Source organism: Aspergillus costaricaensis (assembly GCF_003184835.1).
Source record: "Aspergillus costaricaensis CBS 115574 unplaced genomic scaffold BO79scaffold_74, whole genome shotgun sequence".
Classification (NCBI taxonomy): domain Eukaryota; kingdom Fungi; phylum Ascomycota; class Eurotiomycetes; order Eurotiales; family Aspergillaceae; genus Aspergillus; species Aspergillus costaricensis.
The window spans coordinates 17,808-44,962 of record NW_020291874.1 but is presented as its reverse complement, the minus strand read 5'-3'; the positions used below and the strand labels follow the sequence as shown (position 1 = coordinate 44,962).

The 27,155-nt window shown below is 49.3% G+C and overlaps 12 protein-coding genes and 3 non-coding genes across 15 annotated transcripts; 8 read left to right on the top strand and 7 right to left on the bottom strand.

Moving 5' to 3' along the window:
* Positions 1 to 626: 626 nt before the first annotated feature.
* Positions 627 to 699, bottom strand: BO79DRAFT_t270. Its single transcript has one exon. It is a non-coding gene; the product is annotated as a tRNA-Thr (tRNA).
* A 74-nt stretch (positions 700 to 773) lies between these two features.
* On the bottom strand, positions 774 to 846 carry BO79DRAFT_t269. The gene has a single exon. It is a non-coding gene; the product is annotated as a tRNA-Thr (tRNA).
* Positions 847 to 2,622: 1,776 nt separating this feature from the next.
* Positions 2,623 to 2,695, bottom strand: BO79DRAFT_t268. Its single transcript has one exon. It is a non-coding gene; the product is annotated as a tRNA-Thr (tRNA).
* Positions 2,696 to 3,452: 757 nt separating this feature from the next.
* On the top strand, positions 3,453 to 4,853 carry BO79DRAFT_184183 (mitochondrial 54S ribosomal protein uL22m). The gene is made up of 2 exons (XM_025680308.1): positions 3,453 to 3,520; positions 3,596 to 4,853. Exons 1-2 carry the CDS (start codon positions 3,472 to 3,474, stop codon positions 4,627 to 4,629), a joined length of 1,083 nt encoding a protein of 360 aa, XP_025533694.1. The 5' UTR covers positions 3,453 to 3,471; the 3' UTR covers positions 4,630 to 4,853.
* On the bottom strand, positions 4,781 to 6,134 carry BO79DRAFT_280114 (phosphoglycerate mutase family protein). The gene is made up of 4 exons (XM_025688026.1): positions 6,011 to 6,134; positions 5,727 to 5,954; positions 5,390 to 5,632; positions 4,781 to 5,318 (listed from the first exon to the last, which is right to left on the bottom strand). Exons 1-4 carry the CDS (start codon positions 6,110 to 6,112, stop codon positions 4,932 to 4,934), a joined length of 960 nt encoding a protein of 319 aa, XP_025533693.1. The 5' UTR covers positions 6,113 to 6,134; the 3' UTR covers positions 4,781 to 4,931.
* A 70-nt stretch (positions 6,135 to 6,204) lies between these two features.
* BO79DRAFT_162390 (uncharacterized protein) lies at positions 6,205 to 6,426 on the top strand (the record flags this gene model as incomplete). The annotated part of the gene is made up of 1 exon (XM_025679064.1): positions 6,205 to 6,426. The coding sequence occupies one exon, from the start codon at positions 6,205 to 6,207 to the stop codon at positions 6,424 to 6,426; it is 222 nt and encodes a 73-aa protein (XP_025533692.1).
* A 27-nt stretch (positions 6,427 to 6,453) lies between these two features.
* Positions 6,454 to 8,762, bottom strand: BO79DRAFT_212255 (uncharacterized protein). Its single transcript, XM_025683168.1, has 2 exons — positions 7,649 to 8,762; positions 6,454 to 7,597 (listed from the first exon to the last, which is right to left on the bottom strand). Exons 1-2 carry the CDS (start codon positions 8,486 to 8,488, stop codon positions 6,614 to 6,616), a joined length of 1,824 nt encoding a protein of 607 aa, XP_025533691.1. The 5' UTR covers positions 8,489 to 8,762; the 3' UTR covers positions 6,454 to 6,613.
* On the top strand, positions 8,666 to 9,223 carry BO79DRAFT_233853 (uncharacterized protein; the record flags this gene model as incomplete). The annotated part of the gene is made up of 2 exons (XM_025684311.1): positions 8,666 to 8,867; positions 9,066 to 9,223. 2 exons carry the CDS (start codon positions 8,666 to 8,668, stop codon positions 9,221 to 9,223), a joined length of 360 nt encoding a protein of 119 aa, XP_025533690.1.
* A 990-nt stretch (positions 9,224 to 10,213) lies between these two features.
* BO79DRAFT_280099 (SET domain protein) lies at positions 10,214 to 12,851 on the top strand (the record flags this gene model as incomplete). The annotated part of the gene is made up of 3 exons (XM_025688025.1): positions 10,214 to 10,586; positions 10,671 to 12,532; positions 12,612 to 12,851. 3 exons carry the CDS (start codon positions 10,214 to 10,216, stop codon positions 12,849 to 12,851), a joined length of 2,475 nt encoding a protein of 824 aa, XP_025533689.1.
* A 114-nt stretch (positions 12,852 to 12,965) lies between these two features.
* Positions 12,966 to 13,582, top strand: BO79DRAFT_212254 (ACT domain-containing protein). Its single transcript, XM_025683167.1, has one exon. It carries the CDS (start codon positions 13,050 to 13,052, stop codon positions 13,473 to 13,475), a length of 426 nt encoding a protein of 141 aa, XP_025533688.1. The 5' UTR covers positions 12,966 to 13,049; the 3' UTR covers positions 13,476 to 13,582.
* A 271-nt stretch (positions 13,583 to 13,853) lies between these two features.
* On the bottom strand, positions 13,854 to 14,771 carry BO79DRAFT_241587 (uncharacterized protein; the record flags this gene model as incomplete). Its single annotated transcript, XM_025685135.1, has 4 exons — positions 13,854 to 14,051; positions 14,103 to 14,176; positions 14,213 to 14,328; positions 14,398 to 14,771. 4 exons carry the CDS (start codon positions 14,769 to 14,771, stop codon positions 13,854 to 13,856), a joined length of 762 nt encoding a protein of 253 aa, XP_025533687.1.
* An 887-nt stretch (positions 14,772 to 15,658) lies between these two features.
* On the top strand, positions 15,659 to 17,969 carry BO79DRAFT_184172 (putative AMP-binding enzyme). Its single transcript, XM_025680307.1, has 7 exons — positions 15,659 to 15,839; positions 15,905 to 15,975; positions 16,038 to 16,185; positions 16,247 to 16,282; positions 16,332 to 17,378; positions 17,451 to 17,730; positions 17,798 to 17,969. Exons 1-7 carry the CDS (start codon positions 15,708 to 15,710, stop codon positions 17,923 to 17,925), a joined length of 1,842 nt encoding a protein of 613 aa, XP_025533686.1. The 5' UTR covers positions 15,659 to 15,707; the 3' UTR covers positions 17,926 to 17,969.
* A 1,851-nt stretch (positions 17,970 to 19,820) lies between these two features.
* BO79DRAFT_260794 (uncharacterized protein) lies at positions 19,821 to 22,003 on the top strand (the record flags this gene model as incomplete). Its single annotated transcript, XM_025686423.1, has 6 exons — positions 19,821 to 19,886; positions 19,944 to 19,970; positions 20,015 to 20,453; positions 20,539 to 20,838; positions 20,949 to 21,114; positions 21,166 to 22,003. 6 exons carry the CDS (start codon positions 19,821 to 19,823, stop codon positions 22,001 to 22,003), a joined length of 1,836 nt encoding a protein of 611 aa, XP_025533685.1.
* A 1,830-nt stretch (positions 22,004 to 23,833) lies between these two features.
* On the top strand, positions 23,834 to 23,998 carry BO79DRAFT_130912 (uncharacterized protein; the record flags this gene model as incomplete). Its single annotated transcript, XM_025677973.1, has 1 exon — positions 23,834 to 23,998. A coding segment is annotated over one exon (165 nt), but the record flags the coding sequence as incomplete, so codon positions are not given.
* A 1,876-nt stretch (positions 23,999 to 25,874) lies between these two features.
* BO79DRAFT_162392 (putative serine/threonine protein kinase) lies at positions 25,875 to 27,083 on the bottom strand (the record flags this gene model as incomplete). Its single annotated transcript, XM_025679065.1, has 1 exon — positions 25,875 to 27,083. The coding sequence occupies one exon, from the start codon at positions 27,081 to 27,083 to the stop codon at positions 25,875 to 25,877; it is 1,209 nt and encodes a 402-aa protein (XP_025533683.1).
* Between the last annotated feature and the right edge of the window lie 72 nt (positions 27,084 to 27,155).

Sequence of the window (27,155 nt, the reverse complement as noted above, 5' to 3'; positions counted from 1 at the left end):
TACACCCTATATCATCTCTCTATCTATCTACCTACTTACCTAGCTACCCTCCACTTCGGACTTGAAGAAATAACAATACTAGCAGACAAAAAAAAGAAAATAAGAGAAATACTCTCACCCACCATCTGAAACGATCCAGAGCTGTGACGATCCAGCTAGTTAGCTGCTAACCACCCATGCAAGTGCCTGGAATATCGTCATCGTCATGATGAAAAAGAAAAGGGTGCACGGGGAGGGGAGGTTCCTGCTTTTTCCCCGCCAACGACCTCGGTGTTTCTCCTTAGTTATATCCTACCCCTACTCTACTATTATTTGTTCTTCCCCAATGACTAGCTACTAACTGTGCTGTGTACATGTGAAGCTGAGAAAAGGAAAGAATGTGACGAGGGTTGTTTACAACCTTCCCAGAGAGTCAGTCATAGATGAGTTGCTTGTTACCTATCTACTGCCCCGGCTCAACAACCCCCCTACACCTCTACAACGCTAGCGATGCAGGCTCACACTCGGACTCGACCCGAGGATTTCATCTTGACTAGTGATGCGCTCGGCCAACAATCCCACCGTTTGATTGGTTCTGCGGGCTGTGGAGGCTTGACGATGTCACGGAATGACGAAAGAGCAAAAAATGCTTCCACGCGGATTCGAACCGCGGACCTCATGATTACTAGTCATGCGCTCTACCAACTGAGCCATAGAAGCTGATTGGTTGATATGCTTGCTTATATCCCAAGCTATAAAGCGCATATTCGAAGGTACTGCATAAGGCAAAAAATTGCTTCCACGCGGATTCGAACCGCGGACCTCATGATTACTAGTCATGCGCTCTACCAACTGAGCCATAGAAGCTGGTTGATATGAATGACTTGCATCTTATGCTACTTGTTCCTATGCTAAACACCCGCTGCCCTTGGAATTGGACGGTCCGCGCCTTCCAGAAAGATACGTTATTATTGCTATCATTACTACTATGCAAACACCTCTTGAGACACGTTTAAGCATATTGAGTAGTGCTGCAAGAGCTCTTATTCCCTTTCTACCCATCATACCGTCTATATTTTCTAGCCTACAGCTTGTCAATCTTGTAGATGTTTTGCCGCTACATTCGCCAGCTTTCCGTGCACACTATATATACTATCGCCATGGACACCGCGCCATCAGGATGTTGACCACCCATATAGGCCAACTAATAAGACCAGTATCACCTATAGCAACTACCACAACGTGTTATTTGATGAGATTGAAGCCAACAGATACCAGCCGAGGCCACCACCGCGCCCATCACAACGCAAACCCCGAAAACCCATCCACTCTATACAAAACCTACAATGCCAGCAGAGGATCATACCCACACCGTCAGCATGCCACAGGAGCCTAGCCGAGAACAGAATTAGAAAACAGTATCACTGAAGCAGTAATAGTCAATGCACGATCGGTGTCTCCGCTGCTACCATGCGAACGTACGAGAGAGGTCACTTAGCATGTGTCACACAATAGGCACCCGTGGAAGGTGAGGTATCAAAGAACACCGGCGGTAGCATTAGACCACCAACGGAGACACCTTCCTGCAGGATATGTTGCCGACAGTTCAGCAGGAAAGCACCCCTAACAGGAGTCCATGGAAACCTCACCGAAACCATTGCCCCCACTCCCCTCAATATGATACTTCACGATCGGTATTCACCATTACTATGAAGAACAAGAACCCCGCCAATATCGTGCGACGCAGCAGTACCCACGCCATGTGTATGCCCATCCCAAACCAACCTTCCATACAGCACCTCTACCCTCAGATTCTCGCAGCCATTACCCCCACACACGTACAGGGAGCACAGCCAGCCACATTCTGCAATCCTAATCTAACCTCGCACTTCCCCACCCACTGCTCGGATAGCACCCTTGCTTGGACGAGCTCGAGCATACACAGCAGGTTTTCCTCGAGCCAATTACCCCGCGTTGACACTGACTCATACACGGTGATTAACCAACCACGAAGCCCATTATCTAGCTCAAATATCCCAATTTGTATCGCCAATTGGTCCAGCGCCACCTCCCTAGCACCTGCCGTATAACCATCCGCTGCCCACCATTACGGAAATAGCTCGGCGCCGCTAATATATAGAGATGACCGAAAGTAAGACCTATGGCAGTGATCAATTATCGAGACATACAAGAGAGTCACCGAGACAATGCTCCATCTCGAGGCCTCGAATAGAAAAGAGAAGTATCAAAGGCTCATTGTCTACCATTCGAGGCTGGCGCACGGTGTCTATCCGCACCAAGCTCTGCCGAGTGCCAACAATCAGAAACACCCTATACAAAGTCATGAAAAGCCCGAACGGCAGGGGGTGGGCAAATGGGCCCCAAATAAGAACAAAGTATCCAAGAGATCCATGGATCTCCAACTCAATTCCTATACCCAATCTTACAACTGGCATAAAAGCTCATTGCTGGTTGATCACAAGACCTGGAATATCTTGGATATTTGCGGCTCACTTTCCATGGCAGCCGACCAGTGATCACTTAATGTACTTCAACCGGCAAGATTGTCCCTTTATCTTCGGTACCAGCGTCCAAAGACGGGCTAGAGACAAGTGATAGGGCAAAAAGCGAAAGGGCAAAAAATGCTTCCACGCGGATTCGAACCGCGGACCTCATGATTACTAGTCATGCGCTCTACCAACTGAGCCATAGAAGCTAGTTGTTGTGTAAGGCTTTCTAGCTTTGAGATAACAGAGACAGGCAGCAATGAATAATGCTGCTTATATGGGAGGTAAGTTGACGGACATCAACCACCAGATATGCATCGAGAGAACAGGGGGATTACCACCGAGTTGATAGACCATGAACCATGTCAAGTGATACTAGTTCCAGCAGTCTGCATGTCCCAGCAGCTTTGCGGCTGGGTTCTTATCTGCAAAAGCAGGGAATCTCGACTTTGATCGATCTTTCGTGCTGTGTAACCGGCCAGTGATTTAGCTCGGGAGACGGGTAACTATAAATGGTCAGTGGCTGGAGGACCCAGACACTCAGGCGCGATCCGAGCCCTGAAGGATGCATGGCCAATTCTAAACTTTGTTCTCAGCAGGCATGGATGGATGCATGTAGTACACCTCAATGGGAGGGCCTGGCCGGCTGCTACCCGAACGGGCAAAGCGGGTTAGGCCGAGGCCACCACACCCTTCCGGGGTATGAGGTCATTGTACAGATGGTCTTACGCCGTGATTGGCAGGACCGGGATTCCCTTTCCAGCCAAAGCCACATGATCCAGCCGCGGCTGACCCTTCCAGAATTAGACTAGTGCTTGCCTTGCGGCTTGGAATCTTGACCCCGGAAATATCAGGTGTCGAGGCAGAAGCATCCGGCGGACCGGACAGACCCGAGACGCACCGCCAAGGCCCAGTCTTCATCCCGACACTTTTTTCCCTCTGATCTCCGGACCCCGTGCTATCACCTCCAGATTCATCGTCCGTCATGGCCTCAATGGGTGCTGTCCCCCAGTATGGGCAGCTGATCCGGTCCAGTAAGTACTCGCAAGACACATAACCCTATTTTCCTCCCAATTGTGGCCCCTCTCATCCTCACCTCTTCCCTGCAGTCTCTTCAGCCCGGACCGGCCTGACCTACGTCCCTCGCCGCACACTGGCCTACACTGTTCCTCGTCAAGCCTCCGAAGACGGCCCCAATGGCCCCAATGACAAGTCCGAGTCCGAATCGAAGCCCTCCACCTTGTCCTCGATCAAGAACTTCTTCTTCGGTGGCAAGCCCGGCGCCGCCAAGCCCAAAGCTCGCCGCACCACCGCTCCCGCCAAACGCGAGGGTTCCCTGAGCGCCGACTCCATCTTTGCAGAGGATGAAGCCAGCCCCAAGCTGGTGGCCTCCGGCCGTACGCCCGCTGCTCGCAAGCAAGCAGGCGCCACCGAGGAGGGCCAGGAAGAGATCGACTATGCCGTTGACCGACGAAACCGGGAGACGATGCAGGCAGTGCTGGACCCGAACCCCAAGGCGCGCACGCGCTGGGAACAAAAGATGGTTGCTCGCGAGATCCGTCGTCGCGGCCGCATCTCGCCCACCGAGCTGATCATGCGGACGGAGCGTGAGTCCCTCTCCAAGTCCCATTGGTTCAAGACCTCCGTCAAGAAGCTGGGTCCTCTTGCTCGTCAAATCGCTGGCAAGAACATCGACGATGCCATGCTGCAGATGCGTCTGAGCAAGAAGAAGGCCGCCAAGGAGGTCCTCGAGCACCTCGAGCATGCTAAGAACGTCGCCGTGGTGCGTTCTGGTATGGGTCTGGGAGCCGTCGAGGGCAAGACCGCCAACCAGAAGCCCGTCACCATCACTCTCAAGAACGGAGAGCGCAAGACCATCAACGACCCTACCTCCATTTACATCGACCAAGCGTGGGTTAACCGTGGCCCGTACGGTTACGACTACGACCACCGCGCGCGTGGCAACATCAACCTCATGCGTCCGCCGTACACCTCTCTGTCGGTGGTGCTGAAGGAGGAGCAGACGCGTATCCGTCAATGGCAGAACCGGGAGGCCGAGGAGCTGCGCAAGCGTAAGGCTAAGCTCTGGACGCCGCTGCCGGACCGCAAGATTACGGCACAGAACCAGTTCTACAGCTGGTGATCAATGTTTCGATTATACGTTTTCGGCGTTGTTTTTTTCTGTTCAATATTCCTAGACCGTTAAGAAGCACTTCATTCCTCTCTGGTGGATTTTCTCAGCATGTGTTTTAAAAACCCTTTTTTCTTGGTTACGTTCCCCCCCGTGTCTCTATCTTAACGTGCGTGTATGATGAGGGTTGCTTCGATCCAAGAATCAATGTACAATACAATATCTATCAATCATCTATATACTTCTCAAGTTCCTTTCTCTCTATACATGCATAGCATCCACACACAACACAAACTATGATATGTCTAGACAAATCACTTAGGAACCCCAAACCAAGGCTCCACCTCCATAACCGGCAACGGCCCCGGGACTCTCTCCCCACGAACAAAAACCGGAATAACACCGCCGGTCTCAAGCGGCGAAAACCTCCGATGCCCAAAAACATTCAAAAGGCTCGTAATCGCTCCGGAATGCGCCGTCAACGACAAGAACACCTTCTCCTCATCCGTGGAAAAGATATCCTGCATCAGATCACGGAAGCGCTTGTCCCGCGCGGAATCAGATTCCCGGAGCTCGGCATCATACATCTCGTCGTTCTCGGCGAAGCCTTCTTCAATGATGTAGGTAGGGTATTCAGTCGTTATGGCGGTTTTGCTGGATCGGCCGTCGCAGGTGTGTTGGCCGATGGTTTCGCGGAGGAGCTGTCACCAGTCATTAACTAGTCCATGACAAAAGAAGGTAACTGGGTAGATAGATAGATTGATATAAATACCTCCTTAACAACCGGCCTAAACGGCTCCGTACCCTCCATCCCCGTCCCAACGAAAGTAATCCACGCCGTCTCAAGACATCTATTCAACGGACTAACGTAGAATTTCTCCGGAGGGGGGATATGTTCCTTGAGTTGCTGTTTCCAGGTATTGTGCGCGGTTTGCGCTTGGGATTTGCCCACTTCTGTGAGACGGGCGTCGACCCAGTTGCTTGTGCCGTTGCCGGGGAGGAGGGAGTAATGTTTCTTTTTTATTTCATTATTATCAATGATGAAGGGTTATGGTGGAGAGAGAGAGGGGGGGGGGGGGGGGTTGAGACTAGATAACTGGTTCACTTACATCCCATTCCTCCGTGCCGTACTCCCGCTCCGCTACGTTATGGTAGCCCTCTCCGTGGCGGCCGAGGAAGAGTACCTTGTAACGGACATTAGGGTCAGTGGATTGGGCGTTGAGGGTGCGCACGTGGTGAGCGAAGCGCTCCCAGGTGGTTTTTTGGTTGTTGCTGTTGGGCCCTAGGTCTGCGTCTGTGGGGTAGGCGCGGGGGATGAGGCCGAAGTTGGAGGATGCCTGGGTCTATGATATTAATTTTTGGGTTGAGATAGGGGGGTTTGGGGTGGACGTACGTAGTTGAAGGTATTGGGGTCGGTGGAGGGCTCGCTTTGGTAGAAGTAGCCTGTTACGGTGGAGAATCGCCAATGCGATTCGGTGGGGGTGGAGGGGGTCATTGGGTTCGAAGATGGGGGAGAGGGTTGGGTATGGTTTCTTTTGGATGGAGGGAGTGAGATGAGAACTGGAGATGGAATGAATGGATGGATTGATGGATGGATCCATTCGGTTTGGGGCCCGCTGGAACGCGGATGGTGGAGGGCTGTTGATTGGTTGGGGGGATTGTATAGCAGTGGGGACGGTGGACTCGGGATTCGCAGTATGGGATGTCCCTGAGTACTACGTACTCCTGATTACCGATTACTTGAGGGGTCCTGTTCGAGATTCAGTTAGTATGTGGTTGGTTATGCTGCTGGTAAGCTGCTTAATATGAGACCAAGAAAAGTTAAACCAATTGGAATAAAATGTATGAAATGTATGAAATGACCATTCCTAACTGTTCACCTCATGCTCTAGCATGGACGATGGTATCAAGCAAAGACAGAACTAACACCGCTAAATAACTGGTAAATATACATATAAAACAGAGAAAACACGCTTATGCAAGTTTTAGATCTCAATCAACCCCATCGAAATCCCTTCCCCGCGAGCCAATGCCGTCTGGTCGATATCATGACGAGCTTGCCAAATCTGGAAAAGCTCCAGGTTTTGTCAAAGCACGTACTCAACCAAGAAGCGAAGCATACAGATAAATCCAAGAAGTGAGAGACCGGAAAGACGCTTTGAAGTACCCTTGACACAATTGTCCGCGACGCAAATTGGTCGTGGACATCGTTGGCTTGTACGGCCAACGAGTGGGGTGTCGATGGATATTCCGAAGATCTGACGCGCCAGGAACTGGCGTGTCTCTCGAATATGGCACTGGTCTCAGTGCCGCGGTTGGATTGCACACTTGCTGTGGCAGCAGCACCCGACGAGGGGCCTGGCTTCCATAGAACGCCGCTGACGGCAGCTGTACTGGATCGGGGTGGAATTGATGCCTGGACTGACACATGCATGCGGGCTGTGACAGCCTGGCTTGCCTGTTGTCTGTCCGGAGCATGGCGAAGAGCCAGCGCTCCCCGATCTGCCTGACTTGATGTCGAACAGATCTGCAGTCTCTTCGATAGTGAATGGACGAGGCCGACCCTGCGGTCGGAACCAGGTGACCTTGGTGATTGCTGTTGTTTCGAGCTGCCCCGGAACGTTGTCGAACGACCTGTACCGCCATTGAGATCTACGTCGCCACGACAGCTTGCAGCTGACTTGACTGAGTGTGGCGAGTGGTGTCCATATTGAGGATCCATCGACGTAGGAGTGGATGGCAAACGGTGGCGATGCCGAAGTTGAACGTATTGAAGCTCCTTTGAACCCAAGCCTCCTGTCGGCTGTGAAACAGTTGACTTACTGGCTGGTGTCGGCGTCGTGCTCACAAGAAGAGATTTTCGTTCGGATCTGTGAACATGTCGTTGCGTGCTGAAGGTCGACTTAAATGGTATGTTGCAGGTAGAAACAGCCTTTTGGCTGACAGCAATTTGGGAGGCGGCCTTCTCGAGACAGTTGCACTATACTTGGATCAGTACACCGATATCCGGCTGCTCTGGGGGTTTACTTACCCGCTTGTGTTGTTTCCTGTGCTTCTCGCAAGCACCATGCTTTCGAACTTTGATGTAGTTTTCTTTCTGAGCTTGGGATCGAGGCTTTTGCTTCTTTGGTACGTTCGTGGTTGTGTTCATGTTAAGATCAAGCACCAGTTCCATGGCCCCAGCTGCAGACTCAGAGCCCGAGACTGGTGTGCGCGTTACATCGGGCAGAGGTGTGGTAGCTGGGGTGGTACATGTCCCACCCTGATAAACGCTTGCTGCAGAGTCGGACCAGCGAGGGGATGGGAATGTTGTGCTCGAGTCCGACGACAGTTCCAGATCCTGCATTGCTGCTTCCTGGAGGCGTTGCATGTGAAGAGCAATAGACGCCTCCATGCGCTTTTCTTTGCTAGACAAGGCGCTTGGATCAGCAGCAGCTTGGAACTCCACCATCTGTCGGACAGTGGTGTAGAAGGGGTCGTCAACCCCGCCCATATCCTGTGACCATAGGTCAGTCAGCTCCGACCCCATCAGCCCCGGAGCCGAAGATGCGGGCATCTGGTGGAAGGACCCGGCGGGGTCCAGCATGGATGGCGAGGCGTCCAATGCATGTCCTCCAAAGCCCTCCATAGGCGCATCATAGTTGACCAGATCAGCGAATAGCTCCTGAGTGCAGACCCCAGGACTCGGACCCCAATTGCAGTCATCAAAGTCGGCAAAAGTTAGATCCAAATCCTTTGGGGAGACAGAATCCACCGAAGTGGGATTGCTTCCCACACCTCCGTTGGGGATGTCGAAGGAGTTGTCAAAGTCAAACCACTCTTCACCGGGAGTGGAATGAGCGATAGACTGGAGCAACTGGTCGGCAGCCATGATCGAAGGAGAGACGAGGCTTTGAGGGAGAGTTGATGCCCGGGAATTCAGGATGACCGGAAGGACGGGGGGGAAAAAGCCGGCCTTGAGATTATTGCCTGATAAGGAAAGACGGAGGAGAAACCTTTCCGACGGGGTGAGTCACGTCGAACCCGGCACTTGGCAAAGCCTTCAAAGATGAAGAGAGGCAAACAACGAAAGGAGGTAACCCTCAGGAGTGTCCCTGGAGATGATGAAGAATCAGGCAGACAAAAAGGAGTGAAGGAAATCGAAGGATGGACCGGCGGTGGTACAAGGCTTACATACAATGGCCTGAACGAGGCTCATCTGCCCCAGCCTGGCGCTATGCCCCTTTCGAGACCCCGACTGCCTGCCGCTAGTCCGCTTTGGGACCCCGACAACCCGCGCGCCCCGCGACTGGATCATTGATCTTCCGGCCTGATTTTGGCACTGCCCCTTTGGGTTTCAAATGGCTATGCTTCACTTCACACCGCTTGTGTGGGCATTCGTTGCTTCATATAATTCGTTCGATTCTTTGAATTTCAAAGCCGAGGTTTGGTTGCTTACTATTGTGCAGAAACTAGTAGTAACCCTATGGCTATCATCATCCTGCAGACTTTCGTCATCCGGGGTGCCCAAACTGTCCCGCACTGGCTCCGCAAGGACAGTCAGTCACATGACAACGTTATTTATAGTGATAAGCCTGGAATAAATGAACATGATCACATATGGTAGTCAATATAAGATTCCTTTCATCTAACTAAGATGTCCAATAAACGGAGAGAGCACTGCATCCAGGCCACTACAAGTCTGCTGCTTCAATACATGGTCCACTTGTTCTAAATAGACTCACCATATTCCCCTACTGACGAAAATGAATTGACGAATGACTGTACTAGACTGTTGTCACTAACATAGTAGGCAGGAGTGCTGCCGACAGAGATCCTGTCAGTAGGCCAAAGACATATCTCACTGGCCGCCTGGAGCATAATGGGGAACAAGAATGTTTCAACAATGACTACCAATAACCATTCCGAAGCTTGAACTTTATGACCTTCATATCTCTATGCGATTTTACTGACAAGAAGATAAACAGTCGAATTTAAACATGGAGCAATCCTGCTACCAACAGCCGTTTGAGTATCCAAAAATAGTAAATAATAAAGAACCAAGCAGATATCTCATCCTCCTCATTATCTACCAACATCCATGGAAACACCAACAAAGAACGACGCATGAATTTGACCCCCAACAACAAAGAGTCCCCCCATCTCATTATTCCGAGAAGTATATCTACCCGATAGGATCTTTATAGGTTTCAGATCCCAATGCTATAAGTCTATGTTTTTATCTCCAGTCTTTGACTCTTTCGCCTGAAATAATCCGTTGATAAGACTATATGAGGAACAATAGTCTCCGACACAGCATGCTACCTTTCCATGGAACCGAGTGATATTTCCCCATGATGATCTAAATATGGGCAATACAAAGCAGTCCTGAACAGATGCTTTGTGCCGAAGGTATACAAACGCTCATTATGTTACACCGCAGGTTACCGGAAGAGGCCCGTTTTCATGATGGCAGCTTCCGAATACTTAAACCCCCGAAACTTAGCCAACCCAGTACAGGCAGAGCCTGTAGCTACCCAAATCAGACCGAGAAGCCTCAAAGACGTCACTGCCCATTCCACCAATTCATTCTAATCATACCACAACTACCTGATCTATGGCTGCGAAAAGAGTCTCGGACAACGGTCCGAAAGATACCTCCAGTTCACGAACACGAACTCTGAGGAAGCGGAGGCAAGAGGAAGGAGGAGACGCAGACAGTTCTCCTAGCAAGCGGCCCAAAAGGAGTTCTCCCGCTCCATCCCGAACATTGCGCTCCGAGACACAGCGGGGACAAGAAGGAGAAGACGAAGACATCTCTCCTAGCAAACAGTCTGAGACAATTCCCCCTACTCCATCAGAGACATCAAAATCCCAGGAAGGGCAGGGACAAGAGGGAAGACCCAATACAACTCCAGACACTCCATCACAACCACTACAATCCCAGGAGGAGCAGGGGCAAGAAGGAGGAGAGGCAGACAGCTCTCCAAGTAAACGGGGCAATACGACTCTCCACACTCCATCCCAGCCACTACAATTTCAGGAGGAGCAGAGGCAGGAAGGAGGAGAGGAAGACAGCTCTCCTATTAAGCGGGGCAATACGACTCCCCGCACTCCATCACAACCACTACAATCCCAGGAGGAGCAGAGGCAGAAAGGAGGAGAAGACACGGAAAGCTCTTCCAGAAATCGACCCAATACGAGTTTGCCCGCCCCAGCGCAACCATCAGGATCCCAGACAAAGCGGCGACAAGAAGGAGAAGATGCAGGCAATACTCCTAGCAAACGACTTAAGATGGGCACCTTCCAGCCCCGCCCATTATCCCCAGCATCTATACAGGATAGAGACCAGATCCTGCATGCGTTCATGTACGACTTATATGAGGTCAACAAAATACACAACGAAAGTGAAAAAAGCAGGGTGGCAAAATTGGACTACAAGACGCGGTGTATTTACGCATCACGGGCCTTAGAGAAGGCCCTTACTTGCACAATATGGTCATTTAATGAGGCCAATATGGATTGCGAGGAGCGAGAAGCGAGCCGGCTACGAATTTTCGCCGAGAACTTCGGCTGGCCCATGCTTGCGATATGTGTACAAGCGGAAGCCTTTCGAAGGCTATGTAAGGAAGAAAGCACATTAATGTGGAAAGCCATATATGGGAAATTTCAGCGACACCATCTCAATATCTGGATTCAGGCTTCTACGCGTGGTTTTGAATGGCGCAAATTGTTGGCGCCATATGCGGGGGATGCTGCTCCACCCGAGCTCAACCAGGTATTGGCTTCCAAAATTTCAGCGGATAATCTCAGACATACGCATCCTCATGAAATAGTCATAAATGAAAGGGAGAGACAAATTCGCTCACCGAAATTCCAAGATCGCTTACAGAAGCATATCGATGCTAGCATTTTTCACCCCAGGGATTGGCAAACGGCGAAGGATCCAGAGCATCGGGGGCTGAAAAAGGATCCAACGCTGCGAGATGGCCTTAATTATGGTCTTTGCGATCTCTGCGCCGAAGGGAAAATCTGTGAATGTCAAATCAAGCAGGCCCCCCTTGAATTCGTGCAGTTGGTGGAAACATCCAAGGGTGTCGGGGTACGTGCTCTTGCGCGATTTGAGAAAGGAGATATTCTGGGTGAATATGTTGGCGAGCTCCATCCACCTTGCTATAAAGGCGACCCCATATATGCGCTTACCATGCAGGGTAAAGTCGACGTAGATGAGGAGATTGCTGTAATTTGCCCGATGGAATATGGGAATTTCACTCGGTTTATCAACCACTCCTGCAGGCCTAATACAACTTTTGAACGGCGGACAATTGGGAATCGGGCAACGATGACCGTGGAGGTCGTGCGGGATATTCAACCTTTTGAGGAACTCACGATTAACTATGGCCGGGAATATTGGAAAGGTCGAACATGTATTTGTGGAGAGGAAGGGTGTTACACTCAGCAAGAGAGGAGGAAAAAACGGCAACGGGAACGGGAGATGGAACGGCGAAAGCAAAGGGATATGCAACTTGAAGCATCTAAGAATGTTGCAGAGGAAGTGGACAAAGATAAAGAAGAATGTTTAGCCAAGGAGGTTAATGAGGAAGAGGCAGCAGCAGCAGCAGCAGAAGAAACCAACGAAGAAGAAACCGACGAAGAAGAGACTGAGGAAGAAGAGACCGACGAAGAAGAGACCGACGAAGAAGAGTCCGAAGAAGAAGAGGCCGGAGAAGAAGAGGTCGAAGAAAGGCCACCAAACAAGAAACCCGAAGAAGCAAAAGCGTCATCAAGGAAAGGGTCAAAAGAAGAATCATCATTGGAAGCAGAAGAAGGGCCATCAGAGAGAAAGCATAAAGATAAGATAGCATCATCGAAAGATGGGACAGGAAAGGATAGGGAAGAGGAAGAGAGAGCAGCACAAAGAATACATCAAGATTGGGTTCCTATTCTCGAAGACTACAATGATTACCCTAGTTGCAATGACGAAGAAGAAGGAGGAGGAAAAGGGAAAGAAAAAGAGAAAGGAGAAGAAGAATCGGAAGGAGAAGGAACAGAAGAACAACAAGAAACATCGGAAGAATCGTCATCAAGAGGGTCAGAAGGATCCTCTTACGTGTTCGTCGACGAGGAGGAGGAAGAAGAAGAAAGGGAAGAAAGAGAAGGAAGAGGACACTAAGCATTATGTTTCTCCTTATGCAATGAATTATATCAAAGGGGCTATATACACTTCAGATGTTGTCTATAACAAGTGCATTTAGAGCGTTGCTTTTCGCACCTAACTACTCTCTATTCCAAATAAAGTTTAGCCTATTTTAAAATGAACTCATCACCACCACCAAACCCAATGTCTACTTACATCAAACCAACAATCTCATCAACTCACAATATACCTCCCTAACTAATTCAATACCTCCAATTGAAACTCCAAACCCAAACCCAATCTCAACCAAATTAAAATGCCCCCAACCCCAGGCGAATCCAACCTCCAAACCCTCCTCGCCTCCCTCTCACCAATTCTCCACCCGGACATCTTCATCTTCCTCACCATTCCCCACACCAGCATCTCGCAAGCAATTCCGGATCTCCACACCCTGCAACCCCAACTCCTCTTCCAGGAAGCAGAAGGCACCACGTACATTGTGACTCGTGAACGTGCCGAAGCACACGGCTTCACCAACTATGTTTTCCCCTGCCGCATGATTACCATCAGCGTGCACTCTAGTCTTGAGGCGGTGGGGCTGATGGCTGCTATTAGCGCCAAGCTCAAGGAGGCTGGGGTGAGTGCGAATGTGGTTAGTGGGTTCTATCATGATCATGTTTTTGTTCCTGAGGGGAAGGAGGAGGTTGCGATGAGGGCGTTGAGGGAGTTGTCGGGGAAGTGAGGTGAAGGAAATTGTTTGGTGTGAGGGAGCATAGTGTTTCTTGTAGTATTGATTTGGGGTATTGGGTAGATATTAATATTGAAGGAGGTTTACAGCGTGTCAGTAGGGGACGGTGTTGAGATGTACTATTGATATCAGTAACCGTGCTGTTTTCATGACCAGTGCTAGCAGTTACAATTGCTACGATATACACAAGTGCTAGGATGTTTGATATAACAACACGGTCTGAAAAAGTTATCCACTTTGCAATATTGATGCTAACCCATACTAATTGAAATAATATATATAACCTTACCATGTACTCCAGGAACCATATTTCATTACCCATTTGATCATAACGTAGCGTCCAGCGCCAGTACCTAAACAAATCCAGCCTCTCTACTTGGATTTCATTGTTTCCATCGTAGTTTGGCCGCAAGCACCGCCCAGCCAATACCGCGTGATCAATTGCGCAGAATCGGTATTCTTGCAAGAAAAGTCGTACAGCTTGGAAGCACGGATGTTGAGCATCTCTCCGTCAAAATCGGCTTCCAGGACGCGGGCATGGCGAGGGCCCACAAGAGATATGACCAGCATCTGTCGATGCGAATTAGTTTATCATAGCGTAAGTTCTATTTGAGTGCATACTGGGGCAACCATATGCGATCGTAGAGACCTGGTTCTCAGACGAGCAGCCATGATATCAGTGATAGCCATGATCTCTCCGCGGAGCAGTCAATCATCCCCAATCGCTTCACTTTCTAACATAACCTTGAAGTGTGGGTAATTCTCTTCCGGATATTCAGTCACTGTTACGGCGTACCAGTTGAACCCGACAGACTCCAGCAGTTGACCGAATTTATAGTCTCCAATTCTGTTATGAATTGTCAGACACATTGCTTACCATGGAAAAAGGTAAGATTGGTGCTGAAAGGGGACATACTCTCGATATATGCCAGAGGGAGGAGGGTTATTAGGATACTCATCTGATGCATATTCCCAGCTATTGCTGAAATGGTTGGTAAAAAAGATCTCCATATCACGAGTATCCCACAGGGTATGCTTCGGATCGGGGGGAAATTCTAGAAGATTCTCCTCATCCTCGTTCTCTGGGAGGGGCAATTCTTCTGGATATGGTTGGAAGAAGCGTGGGCGATGTTCACTATCCCCATCAAGAGATAAGGGTAGGTGGCGGATACCGGCTGCTTTCAGGTCGGAGGGTTCAACATGCTGGCTAGGAGTTTGCTTGATCAACTCTTCAATCCTAGCCAACTTGTGATCACGATCAGCTCGCTCGTGCGCGAGAACCTCATCCATCTTGACTTATGCAAGAGAATGAATGGGAGTAGATCGGTGACTGGGAAGAGACCGGGAGGGAAGAGTCGGTTACCAAGGGGGGTGCAGGCTGCAAGGGAGGCGACTGCTGCAGTCTAAGGCACAAGTCATCTTGATGCGGGCCCTGATATGGGTCGGGTTGGATGCATTTGTATCTGTCCGGATACAATGAAAAAGCATTACTCACCAATCAGTGTGGAATGGCCTAAAGTACCCTGAATAGTAGTACTACATTATTCAGTTTAGAACAACACATCTGATAGCACAAAATATAGATAGATAGACAAATGGGGGTGAATGTGGCTTCGGTTATTCTCGGGCCAAAGTAGTCCAGGAACCAATTGAAGGGAAGCCCTAAATTAAGCTGGAGATCCATCCTAGTAAGCTTCATTTCCCCGCCCGGGAATCGGAACAGTTCCGGCCTGAGGAACAAGAGTACAAAGTAGCTACATGTACATCTTTGATTTTATCCCTGATAGAGCTTTCGTAATCAGTGTCTTAAAAATGCCGAGTTTAGATTAAAGTACTCAAACCAATTGAGTATCGAGTGTTACCGCAATATTTGAGCTGCAGGTACTAGTGTCTCAAATAGGCAAGCCGCCTGCATCAACCCCGCATCTACAGGACACGTGAGTCCCGGCCACATTCCTCCAGCTGCCTTTTGAATACTCCATCTCTTCAGCTCTTCATTCTTCATTCTGCCAATTGTCAAGGCTAGATTTCAGCTCGTGTTCACTACTCTTCACGCGTAGCGCAGTCCGTGCTCTTAGCTATCCGCCGGCAATCCCTGGTTGAGCCAATCTAGACCCAGCTTTTGGTGAAGCTAGAAGCAAGGGGAGGTACATCCTGGTGACGAACACCACGATCTCCACCTGTGTATGGGTAGACTGCTATGAACATACCTTGCCACAGAACCAGATGCGCGTTGCTTCAGTAAACTGTAGAGGGCTTTTTCACAGAAGATGCTCTGTGAGGAAGCCCCTCCAGTTGGCAGCATTGCCGGGAAGACGTGGACTGTTAACGACAAGCTATTCTCGAGGTCCTACAGACGTAAGCATGCTCCATGCCATGTTTTATCAACGTGGTATCGATGCAATATATTGACAATATATCAGCCTCCACTGTTAGATACAGTGATTGGAGACCACTTCGCAAAGATCGTCAACCAGTATGGCGATAGACCAGCGTACGCTCTACCTCTTCCATCGAGCTTGTGCTTTGGAGGAGCGGTATTCTGACAGTGATAAGTGTCATCTGCAAACAACAAAATGATCGAGCGACATATTCTTCCCTTGACGCCAGAAGCAATGCCCTTGCGCGTGGTCTTGAATCTGTCGGTGTCCAGACCGGAGACCGTGTGGGCGTCATGCTAGGGAACTCCATGGAACATGCTGTGGTATGCTGCTAGCCCGTGAAAGTCTTTCTCAGATACCTTGTGATAACCAGATTATTCGCAGGCAACCTATGCACTGTTCAAGCTGGGTGCGATCCTGGTAGGTAAAACGCTTGTATGCCATCAGATCAAGGCTTATACAGCATTAGGTTCCACTCAACCCATCATTCAACGTGACTCAAGTAGTCTCCGCCCTGGCGCATCTAGAAGCAAGCCATCTGATCATTAGCACCGAGTCAAATCTCCCCCGAAAGGACCCAAGAAGCAATATCCCACTCCTTCAACACCTGATTCCGGACCTCTCCAAGACCCGCATCGAGTCAGAGTTAGTTCCCTCACTGAAGAACATTATCTCAGTCGACAACTCATCCGGTCGCGTCAACACCTCCGACTTCAACTGCTTAACAGCCTACAAATCACTCACCTCTGACGCAACACCCGACAAAAGCGCCCTACCACCTCGCAACTTATCCCCAACAGACATAGTCAACATCCAATTCACATCCGGAACGACCGCAATGCCCAAAGCAGCATGTCTAAGCCATCGATCCATTCTCAACAACGGCTCCCAAATCGGCGACAGAATGCGCCTCACCCCAGAGGACGTTGTATGCTGTCCGCCCCCATTATTCCACTGCTTCGGATCTGTACTAGGATATATGGCCACCGCCACCCACGGTGCAGCCATCGCATTCCCAACAGAAGCCTTCAACGCCAAAGCAGCCCTCCGAACCGTGCAAGAAGAAAAGTGCACTGCACTTTACGGCGTACCGACAATGTTTATCGAAGAGCTCAGTCTTCTGGACGAAGGGGTAATCCCCAACGAAGGCTTCCAGTACCTACGTACGGGCATCGCAGCCGGAAGTAGCATACCCGCAGAGTTGATGAAAAGACTACACAAGGTCCTAAATCTCACCGAGCTCACAATATGTTACGGAATGACAGAGACCAGCCCCGTCTCTGCAATGACCACGACAGATGACCCAATCGACAAACGGATCAACACCGTTGGAAGACTACTCCCGCATGTTGAAGCAAAGGTCGTAAGCCTGGATGATCACAATAATATTTTGCCCATCAATACTCGCGGAGAGCTCGCAGTGAGCGGCTATCTCCTGATGAAAGAGTACTGGAATGACCCGGTAAAAACGGCAGAGGTTATGATACCTGATAATGATGGGAAAGTTTGGATGCATGTGAGTACTATACATACACTGCTAAAAACCTTCGACAACCAGATTTACTTGGTACTGACTTCTTGATCTTAGACGGGTGACGAGGCCTCCATGTCCCCAGACGGCTATATCACCATCACCGGCCGCGTAAAAGACCTCATCATTCGCGGCGGAGAAAACATCCATCCACTGGAAATTGAGAACTGTCTCTTGACGTACCCCGGTGTGATCAATGCCTCGGCTGTGGGCGTGCCAGATGAGCGTTATGGAGAGGCTGTGGCTGTGTTCATTATCCACCGGGAACCTGAGAGTGAAGCTGCGGATGAGAATAAGATCCGGCAGTGGGTTCGTGAGAAGCTGAGTAACCATCTTGGTATGTTTCCTTTGATTCACCGAAATAATCTGTCAATTCACATGAGATAGCTAATTGATTGGTATAGTTCCAAAATACGTTTTCTTCCTGCAACCATCCGAGTCTTTCCCCAAGACTGCAAGCGGCAAGGTGCAGAAGTTCAAGCTTCGGGAAGATGCTGTTAAGATGCTGAAGGAGAAGAATAATCTTAGCTGAGTTGACATATTCTGGCGGGATTTATCTACATAGAGGAACTTTGGAGTGATACATAGGACATACAATCTTATTTGTTCAAGAATATCATTTTAAAGAGCGTACCGAAAAAGGTAACTCGACTGATAATCATTGGACATATGTACTTGAATAACTAAGACGATTGATAACCTACTTTTTCTACCAAAAGACGGTACTTGTATCCAGTACTGATACCTAATATTCAGTAACCTTTTGTAAGTATTTAGATGTAAAGGAATATCATCTATATTGAATTCTCCGTAACTGCCGGTAGATAGATACCAGGTCTTCAGTCAACATTTCCAATTTCAGATTCTAAGTTGCCCCGATTTTCATCATGTCCCAGATGTCATGACTGAATAGTCTATTCAAAATAGAGCAGGTTGCTGTTTCGTTACTCGCTTTTATAAGCTAGTAGGGAGGAGGGCCCCAGCTGCTCCAAGAAAAGAAGAACCGAACTCCCACCCCCACTCCTCCTAGTCATGTACCATCTACGCCGAATTCGGCGCATCCAAAACACAGAATTCGACCTCTCCTCCCGTCTATCTACTGGGGGTAAGAAGATCCAGAGGGGAGTGGGTCGCCATTCTACTTCTTAGATTAGCGTGGCTTGTCATACTTATGTCCGAGTCGCTGTCCCGGCTCTTCCAAGCTCTGCCAGGGTTCGTCTGTCACGCCTGGCCTCATTATTTCTCCCGATGTCACTGTTTTCAGACGCGTGGGGCCGCGGAGCACTCGTGTCTCCCTGGACTTCTGCCCCCAAGCTCCTAAAAAGGCTGCAAAGAGTCTCTAGGTCCGTGCCGTCATTATCCGTCGTCGGATATACTAGTAGTCTACTAGGTTCGTTACGATCGCAACCCGTCCCCACAGGCAGTGCTGATATGCGAAGGAGTAATTATGGTACGCCTTTCACAGATAAATTACTTATAATAGAGTTATCTTATCAGAAGCTCAGGGAAGCCACTTCTTTGAAGAATGTGCAGGATTGTATCATCAATAAGTGAGAAATGAGATTCAATATACTTTATTGGTCTTCCCCGGCCATTCCTGAACGTGGAGATGACAGAAAAGCCTCTCTGATCGGGCAGTCGAACTGGGATGTGCAATTACCCTACTTTGAACGTATCAGCACGCATGAACTAGCAATGCTCGCTTTTGGATTCAGTGTCCAGCCAGCCACTGTGGGATCATCCCGCGGGTACAGCATGCTAGGTATGCACCTTGCTGCATGCTTGGCCAATCAACAAACGTCACGCAATCAGATTCAGTTAAAATACACGCAAAGCCGGTTCACTTCAGCTGAGCTGGCGCACAGTTTCACATAACTCTCTACCCCTGAACAGCAGACCTCGTGCAACAATCCCTGTATAATCCAACGGTCGGAGATATAAGCGCCAGATTATCTACACTAAAAGGGCTGCAGGGCCATAATGTCAAGAAAGACGTTCGATGTGTGCGTCAGGTAGCAGTTAATCATGCATTGGCCGGCATTGCCGAAGTGCATCTGTGAAGCGGACGAGGTACTTCAGATCTCGAACATCGGTATCTGAAATGAAAGATCGGCAGCGACTCAGGCGAAGAGATCGCACCTACCAGATTAGACACTACACACACCGTCGATTTACAGTTTCTCTGTAATGAGTGGTGGGTCCCACGATTGAGTCTGTGCTGTAGAGAAACCGCATATCACTTCCCAGAACAACGGAAGTTTATGCATGTATACACTACTAACTGAACTGTGCGGCTTTGTTAGATTAATCTCTATACCCTCCATGGGGTTGTGTCTTTCCATGTCCTACTTACATCGTTTTCCTCTGCGAGCAATTATCTGACAACCCCCATACACCGAACAGCAGATTGACCAGACTGACGGCAAAATGTTTGACAAGCTAAAGAAGAAGCTACACCATCATAAGAACAAAAGCCATGCTGCCGATGCACCTGTGAGTACCAAGGAAAGATATGTCGTGCTGTTGCGTAAAGCTCACATTTTCATTTAGGAGTTGCCGAAGGCAGCTGATGCGAAGGTATTCCCCACCGGACTCGAAGAAGAGAAGAAACTCCCAACCAGGAAAGCTGCAAATTCGCCGCAGGCCGATCCATAGCCTGCGCCACAATCAAATGCTTTTGCAAAAGATCTCTGGGGGGCCGCCCTCCAGAAACTGCCCGCTGCGAAGTAGACTCAACTGAAGAGCATGAGCTTCGTGATGTCCAAGCATGTGAGACTCGACGCAGTGCAGCAGCAGATGATCGAATGATCGGGATGCTTGACGCTCTGAATGCTCCATTAACACGAGTGGATAAGAATGTACAGACTCTTCTTGAAGGGATGGAGAAGGAAGGGCGCATTGCATTGCTGGAATGGATTTCGTCGGTGCCGTTTGGCGACCATCATGGCAACGTGAAAGAGGGGAGGACACCCGGAACGGGTGAATGGCTGCTACAAGACAGTGATTTCTGTAGTTGGGAAGAAGCCAGCTCATCTGGTATTTTCTGGCTTCAAGGCTCTCGTAAGTCTTCAGTACACTCACTATCTGTTCTTCCATACTAAAGCAAAGCTAGCCGGTACGGGATAGACGTACCTTACATCGCGAGTCATTGATCTTTATCAGAGCATGCTGAGCGACCCTCCCAAAGATGAGGGTTTCGCCTTCTTTTACTGCAACAGGAATGAAGAGGATCGTGGAAAGGCACTGTCTGTTTTCCGAAGCTATGTGCGCCAACTTTCCACTACCCCGGCCAGTCCTGAACCAATCCAGACTGAGTTGAAGGAGGCATGCTCGAAGGCTCGAGAAAGCGGATCAAAGCTCAGCTTCGAAACCTGCAAGGAACTAATTGCTGAGTCTTTGAAAGTGTACCCGAAGACTACGCTGGTGATTGACGCTCTCGACGAATGTGACCCAGAATCTCGCGATATAATAATTGATGCGCTGAACACTCTTGTGTCTGAAACGAACAATACCGTCAAAATATTTATCTCAAGTCGACCTGATCCGGATATCCAGGCTCTATTGGTGGGGAGTACCGGTGTCGCTATTCAAGCAAGTCACAATCAAGCCGACATTCAGACATTCCTCGAAATACAATGGACAACCTCGCCAGAAAGACCGCCTTCATTGGCCGGATGAAGGCAAAGATCATTGCTAAGCTTCTGGAAGGTTGCCAGGGAATGTAAGATTCCGGGATCACCCATCTTAGTACTAGGTTGCTAATGCTCGATAGGTTTCAATGGGCGTCGTTGCAGGTTCACCAAATTTTCAGATGTAGAACTGAATCAAGCGCTTGGAAGCGGCTAGAAAACCTTCCAGAGGATCTTCAGAAGGCATATGATGAGATATGGAATGAGATTGAAGCCTTAGAGGAGCCAGACAAGACCCTCACTAAACGCGCGTTGACATGGGTAATGGCCGCACACAAGCCCATGAAGACCAATATGCTCTTATCTGCAATCCGTGTTGGTTCAAAAGATGACGAAGAATTCTTGGCTGATGAGATTGACGCGCAAGGGTTACTATCACTTTGTAACAACTTCCTTGTGATTGATTCGAAGATGGGGGTGTGGCGTTTCTCACATGCTTCGGTCATAGAATACTTGGAAAGCAGGCACAATTTGACCCTCCCTCAGGCACATTGCCATGCCGCTACTGCTTGTCTCTCGTTTTTCATCAACGTCTACGAGGATGATCTGGAAACTGTGCCTAATGAAGAGCTGCAGGATTTCTGGCGGAGCGAAGAGTCCATTCCAGATGAAAAGTTCGACATCATCGACATACGGAACCCATTTCACATCTACATTAGACACTACTGGGTCGTCCACGTGCACGGATCCGGCTGTTCCGAAGAAAGCACGGTGGCATCCCTTTTGAAGACCTTCCTCGGGGCTCCCGATGACAGCAGTGTACAATATCGGACATGGTACAGGCAAGTGCGGCTTGATGCGAGCATGAAGCCCCTTCTTGACAACTCAACTGGCTGGGACATCTCTGGCTTCGATAGCAATACCTTCAACTACTACCGCCCTCTCCGAGAACTTCTCTATATCAAGATTGGGTATATTTAGGGAAGCGAACTAGAACCAGAAGATGCCGCCGTTTTCGCCATGTGTCGCTTCGCATTTGACAAGATCCTGTGGGGATGGTGGCAAAACAGAGATATCAATATCTCCCGTCTGAACAAACGGGGCCACAACCTTCTCACGGTTGCCGCCATAGGGGGCAGTGTGCCGATATGCCAGCACTTGATCGCCAAGGGTGTCGATGTCAACTTCCGGATAGCCGCTGAGGGAGATAACATTGACTACGGAAGTGCTCTTGTTGCAGCAGCACATAAAGGACGAACTGCAGCCGTCCGCTGTTTAGTTGAATCCGGAGCCGACGTGAATATGTCATACTCCTATGGACAAGGGCGATTTAGGAACGCACTGGTAGCTGCAGTGGATGGGGGACATCTTGAAACCGTCAAGTATCTGGTTCAGACGGCGAAGGCTGACCCCAACATGCCGCCAGAGGATACAGATTACCTGGGTTCTGCTCTGGGAAGAGCAATTGCACTGAAAAACCATGAAATGGTCAAGTGTTTGGTGGACGCTGGAGCCGATTTGAGCAAGCCGCTAGGACGCATTGACTACTACAGCGCCCTTGAGGCTGCCGCTCACAAGGGGCAACTCAAGACTGTAAAGTACCTGGTTCAGAAGGGGGCAGATGTAAACATGGTTTCCCAACCGTGCGGCCTTGAAGGTTGCTTTCACCACGGTACTGCCATTGAAGCCGCAGCGCATGCTGGAAAGATCGATGTTGTCAGATACTTGGCTCAAGAGGCACACGCCGAAGTGAACGTGGCACATTCTTATGGCCATGGCAGTCCTCTTGTAGCTGCGCTCGCAGGCGACAGGTCGAGGTGGGATGGCGATGACGGGGCCGACGAGGATGGCGTCGACTACCTGGCAACCGTCAGGTGTTTGATCTATGAAGCAGGAGCTGACGTCAACTTACCACTTCGCTGTGGTGAATATGGCAGTGCTCTTGCAGCTACCGTTGCAACGTCTAGAGACCCCGAGATCCTGGAAGCTCTGCTAGAAGCGGGAGCCAATTTGAATATGCCTCTTCCCGGTGGGGAATATGGCAGCGCCCTCGCTGCTGCATCTGCGGAAAATCAGGCTGAGGCGGTCAAAGTTCTTCTACATGCCGGAGCAGACGCAAATATGCAAATTCCTTACGGGAGCTATGGCAGCGCCCTTACTGCTGCGTCCGCAAAGGATAATACTGAGGTGGTAGAGATCCTTCTAGAAGCCGGAGCAGACGTAGATATGCAAGTTTCTGTTGGGGAATACGGTACCGCCCTGATAGCGGCAGCTTCAGGTTACGCTGCCACGGAAACTATCAAGTGCCTTTTGAAATCCGGTGCTGATGTGAACGCACTGCCGACAGTGGGAAGTTATGGAAGCGCCCTGGCAGCAGCAACTGACCACGATATTGCCAAATGTCTTCTAGAAGCAGGAGCAGATGTGAACGCGCATCTGTCTCGTGGTGATTATGGAAGTGCTCTTGCGGCCGCAGCCTCCCGCAACTTATCGGATATTTTGAGAACACTGATGGATGCAGGGGCCGATGCCAACATGCCACTAAAATCCGGAAAGTACACCAATGCATTCGAAGCAGCAATTGATGGATGGGATCTTGACCTTCTCAAGGCCTTCATAGAAGCAAAAGCGGATGTTAACCAGCCACTGAAGAAGCAAGACTACGGCAATGCCATCACCAAGGCTGCGATGTCTGAATATGACATCGACAAGCTTGAATTCTTGATTGAGGCCGGTGCAGACGTGAATCAGACCCACCCCGAGGCAAAATACGCGACTCCTCTGATTGCTGCTGCGTTCTTTGGACTTAGGGATTCGGCGAAGCGCTTAATTGAGGCTGGAGCGGACGTGAATATCCGGCTGGAAAGAGCGGGCCTTGCTACCGCTCTGCAGGCTGCTCAAACAGCTGTCACGGAGGAAGAGATCGAGAAGTTCAAGACATATTGTTCCACGGATGAGGGTGTGGCTGAGGAGGTTAAGGCATTGGAGAATGGTAGAGCTGAAGTGGCCGAGCTACTTCGTCAGCATGGCGCGACTTCTTGATTGAATGAGGAACCTTATAAACAGATCGGCAGCTAAGTCGAAGACAGGCGTTTCTAATTGAATAGTGCCAAGTACGAATATCTCCTATTCGTATTGTCATCATTGAAGAGATATACGAGTAATTTATAAGGCATAAGCACATGTTGTAGTTCAAAGTAAAATTGGTTCTCGATCACATCTGGAAACTCGACGGTTCTATATGCGGATAAATACCGGGGAGATTAACAATCAATAATTGTATCCGGAATAAATACAAAGCTCTGTTATCTACTTGGCCGAGCCTCTGGTATGATTCACAACAGAATGTCTTGGCCACTAATCGCCTGTTCCGTATAGAATCTACTTCCCTGACTGGAGACAGACTATACCAGTGGGACCGGAATTGGTATAATTGTTTTGACAACAGTAATAGTAGAAACACCATAAAATCACAATTTGGTACATATCTAGTGCAAACTGAATAAGTTTGGTCTGCCAACCCGCTAACCATACTCAACACCAGCGCCTTTGGCCGCATCCCTGGCGTGGGTCTTCAGATCCTCGCATCGGTTAAAGTACGCAGTTATTGGGTCGTTAGGCCTTTGTTTCAACGTGGTAATTTTCTGGGTCAGTTGGAAGGCGCGTGTAGTCTCGTATACGCGGTACCTCTTCATGTATGGCTAATACAGTCCCAAATATCGTACCACGATCCAGACATCTAAAGCCACATCAAAAGAATGGAAAGGGAACCAAGGTTGGAAAATACATCCATTCATCCTGAACCGCATATCGCAAATTTGCAAATTGTCTTCATATCAGGGGCACATGTTAGGTAGTAACCACAAATAGGGCATTGGATGGACAGGTAGATGAACCCCTGCCGGGTCCAAACCAAATAAATCGAGAAGTCAGCCTGCATCAGCTTAAGGGAGTAGGAAGGGTTCATGTATGAAAATAGAATAGCCAGCACGCGGGCTTCGTACCATTATTCCTGAGTGTTCCAGTTTTGTTCGACGAATATGAGAAGCTCGTCAATTTTGACATTGGTAGCATAGTACTTTCTGGCTTTGATTCTCCGAGCTATTAGAATCTCATGGTATGTGTATCTTGCCTTTCAGGGCCTTCGTTTATAGATAAGAGGCTGTAGACTTTTCTGGTCCTCTCTTACATAAGAATAAAGTAATATAGTACCATATTCAAGTCTTCTCGGTGGCCTTTAAGTGCCGGAGAGCCTCCCAGAGCACTAAACGCGGCTTGATAGTAAGAAAGCATCATTGTCACGTAGACGAAAGTATAGAAGTGAGCAACGTTAGGTAATAAGTAGTTATACTAGTTAACTTCTAGATATTTTTCAGGTCTCCTGTATGTTTAAATCGACAGGAGGATATCGGAACATCATCCGAATATCTACTGCTTCCTTGCTCGCATTAGCCCTCTAGATCTTCTTATTTCGAGTTAGTCATTTGAGAGACTCGTCCCATCCAGGCGTAGTCACTCAAGTCATCATATCAGAGTAATTCTGTTGACACACAGCGGCGAAGTGAACATCTTATCCAAAAATAGCGGCACGACAATAGCAGTCGGCTTGTTGTGAATAATCGGGTTAGAAGCATCAACGTAGAACATGTTAGATATCAGTTCGTTGACTTGGTATGTGTCGTTGAAGCCTGTTGCGCCGATAGTTTGGGGCCTGATTCTTTAAAGGATGAACCGCAGTATTATCATTGCACCGCGGTTCAACGTGTGTAGTAAGGTGAGAATATTTTCTCAACTAAAGGATTGATTCGAGGACCATCAACCCGAGATATATTGGATCTTAGTGAGTTATTCACTACTCACTTGAATATACTCGCCTATTGATGTCACTTGACTTGGTTGTCCTGGTGTCCGTGTCTGATGAGTGCCGTGGTGGTGACAGCCCCTGGGAACCTTGACAATGATGATGAGTATCAGGAGGAGAGGGAGAGTCTGTAGAAGCTGTTTCAAGCCCCGGCGGAGAACAGCAATCAATAGCTTGAATGCAGGGACTACTCATGGCTTCGTCGATGGTGAGCCTTTTCTCGGGGTTAATGTGCAGCATCATGCGTATCAAAGACCATATCTGAACGCTAGGGTAGTCTGCAGGCCCGAACCCTGGCTGCCATTCATGGGTATCAGCCCATTCAATAAGGCTGGCACAACGGCTTTCACGAAATTCCATCCAGGTAAGTACGAAGCTTTGGAACTGTTTATCTTTTTTAACGTCGGCGACCTCCCAGGCCATGCTATGATTGAACAAGTATCGTCCGATCAAGGCACAGGCCCATACATCAAGCCGGCGAGGGTCATAGTATTTACTGTACCATACCTCATGTGGCAGATAGGGTTCGGTACCGCAGATGTTTTTGTTCGAACACTGGCGGACTCTATCGGGATTTATCTCGGGGTCCCTGAAGACCACGGCGAAACCAAAGTCGGTTATCTTGAGAATACCCTTTTCCGTGAGGAGTAGGTTCTCTGGCTTCAGGTCTCGATGGGCGATGTCATGGTTATGAAGGTAGGATACACCACGTAAAAGCTGCTTGAACAGGCATAATTTGCCAGTGGTGCTTACCCGACCGATCGAAAGGACATCTAAGAGGTCACCCTGGCTGCAGTATTCCATGACAATGCTACACTGCCTCTCCTTGATGCAAAGGTCAACAGTTTTGACGACATTTGGATGACAAGCATGACGAGCGACGATGAATTCTTTACGAATATCACGCACGAAAACATCGTATGGGGCATACTTCCTCTTGAAGAACTCCTTGGCAACATAACGAGATGCCCTGTCTTCGCTGTTGCGCTTATAGACGACGCGGACCTGTGCGTAGGCACCTCTGCCAAGAACCTCGCCTTTGCTACTGTAGAAGGCTTCCTTCATCTTATAGGCTTTCATTTCCTCGAGCACATACATACTATTGGATGCTTCGAAGGTTAGGCTCGTGTCGAAGTCGTCGGGGACCTCCACAGCTTGGTAGTCGCTGCTTTGGCTAGGAGTGGGCTTGGAGCATGGCATGATCAACTTCCCAAGGCGATCATCCAGCTCGCTGGAGCCGACACTGTGGTCGACGCTCGAGGAGGAAGAGGA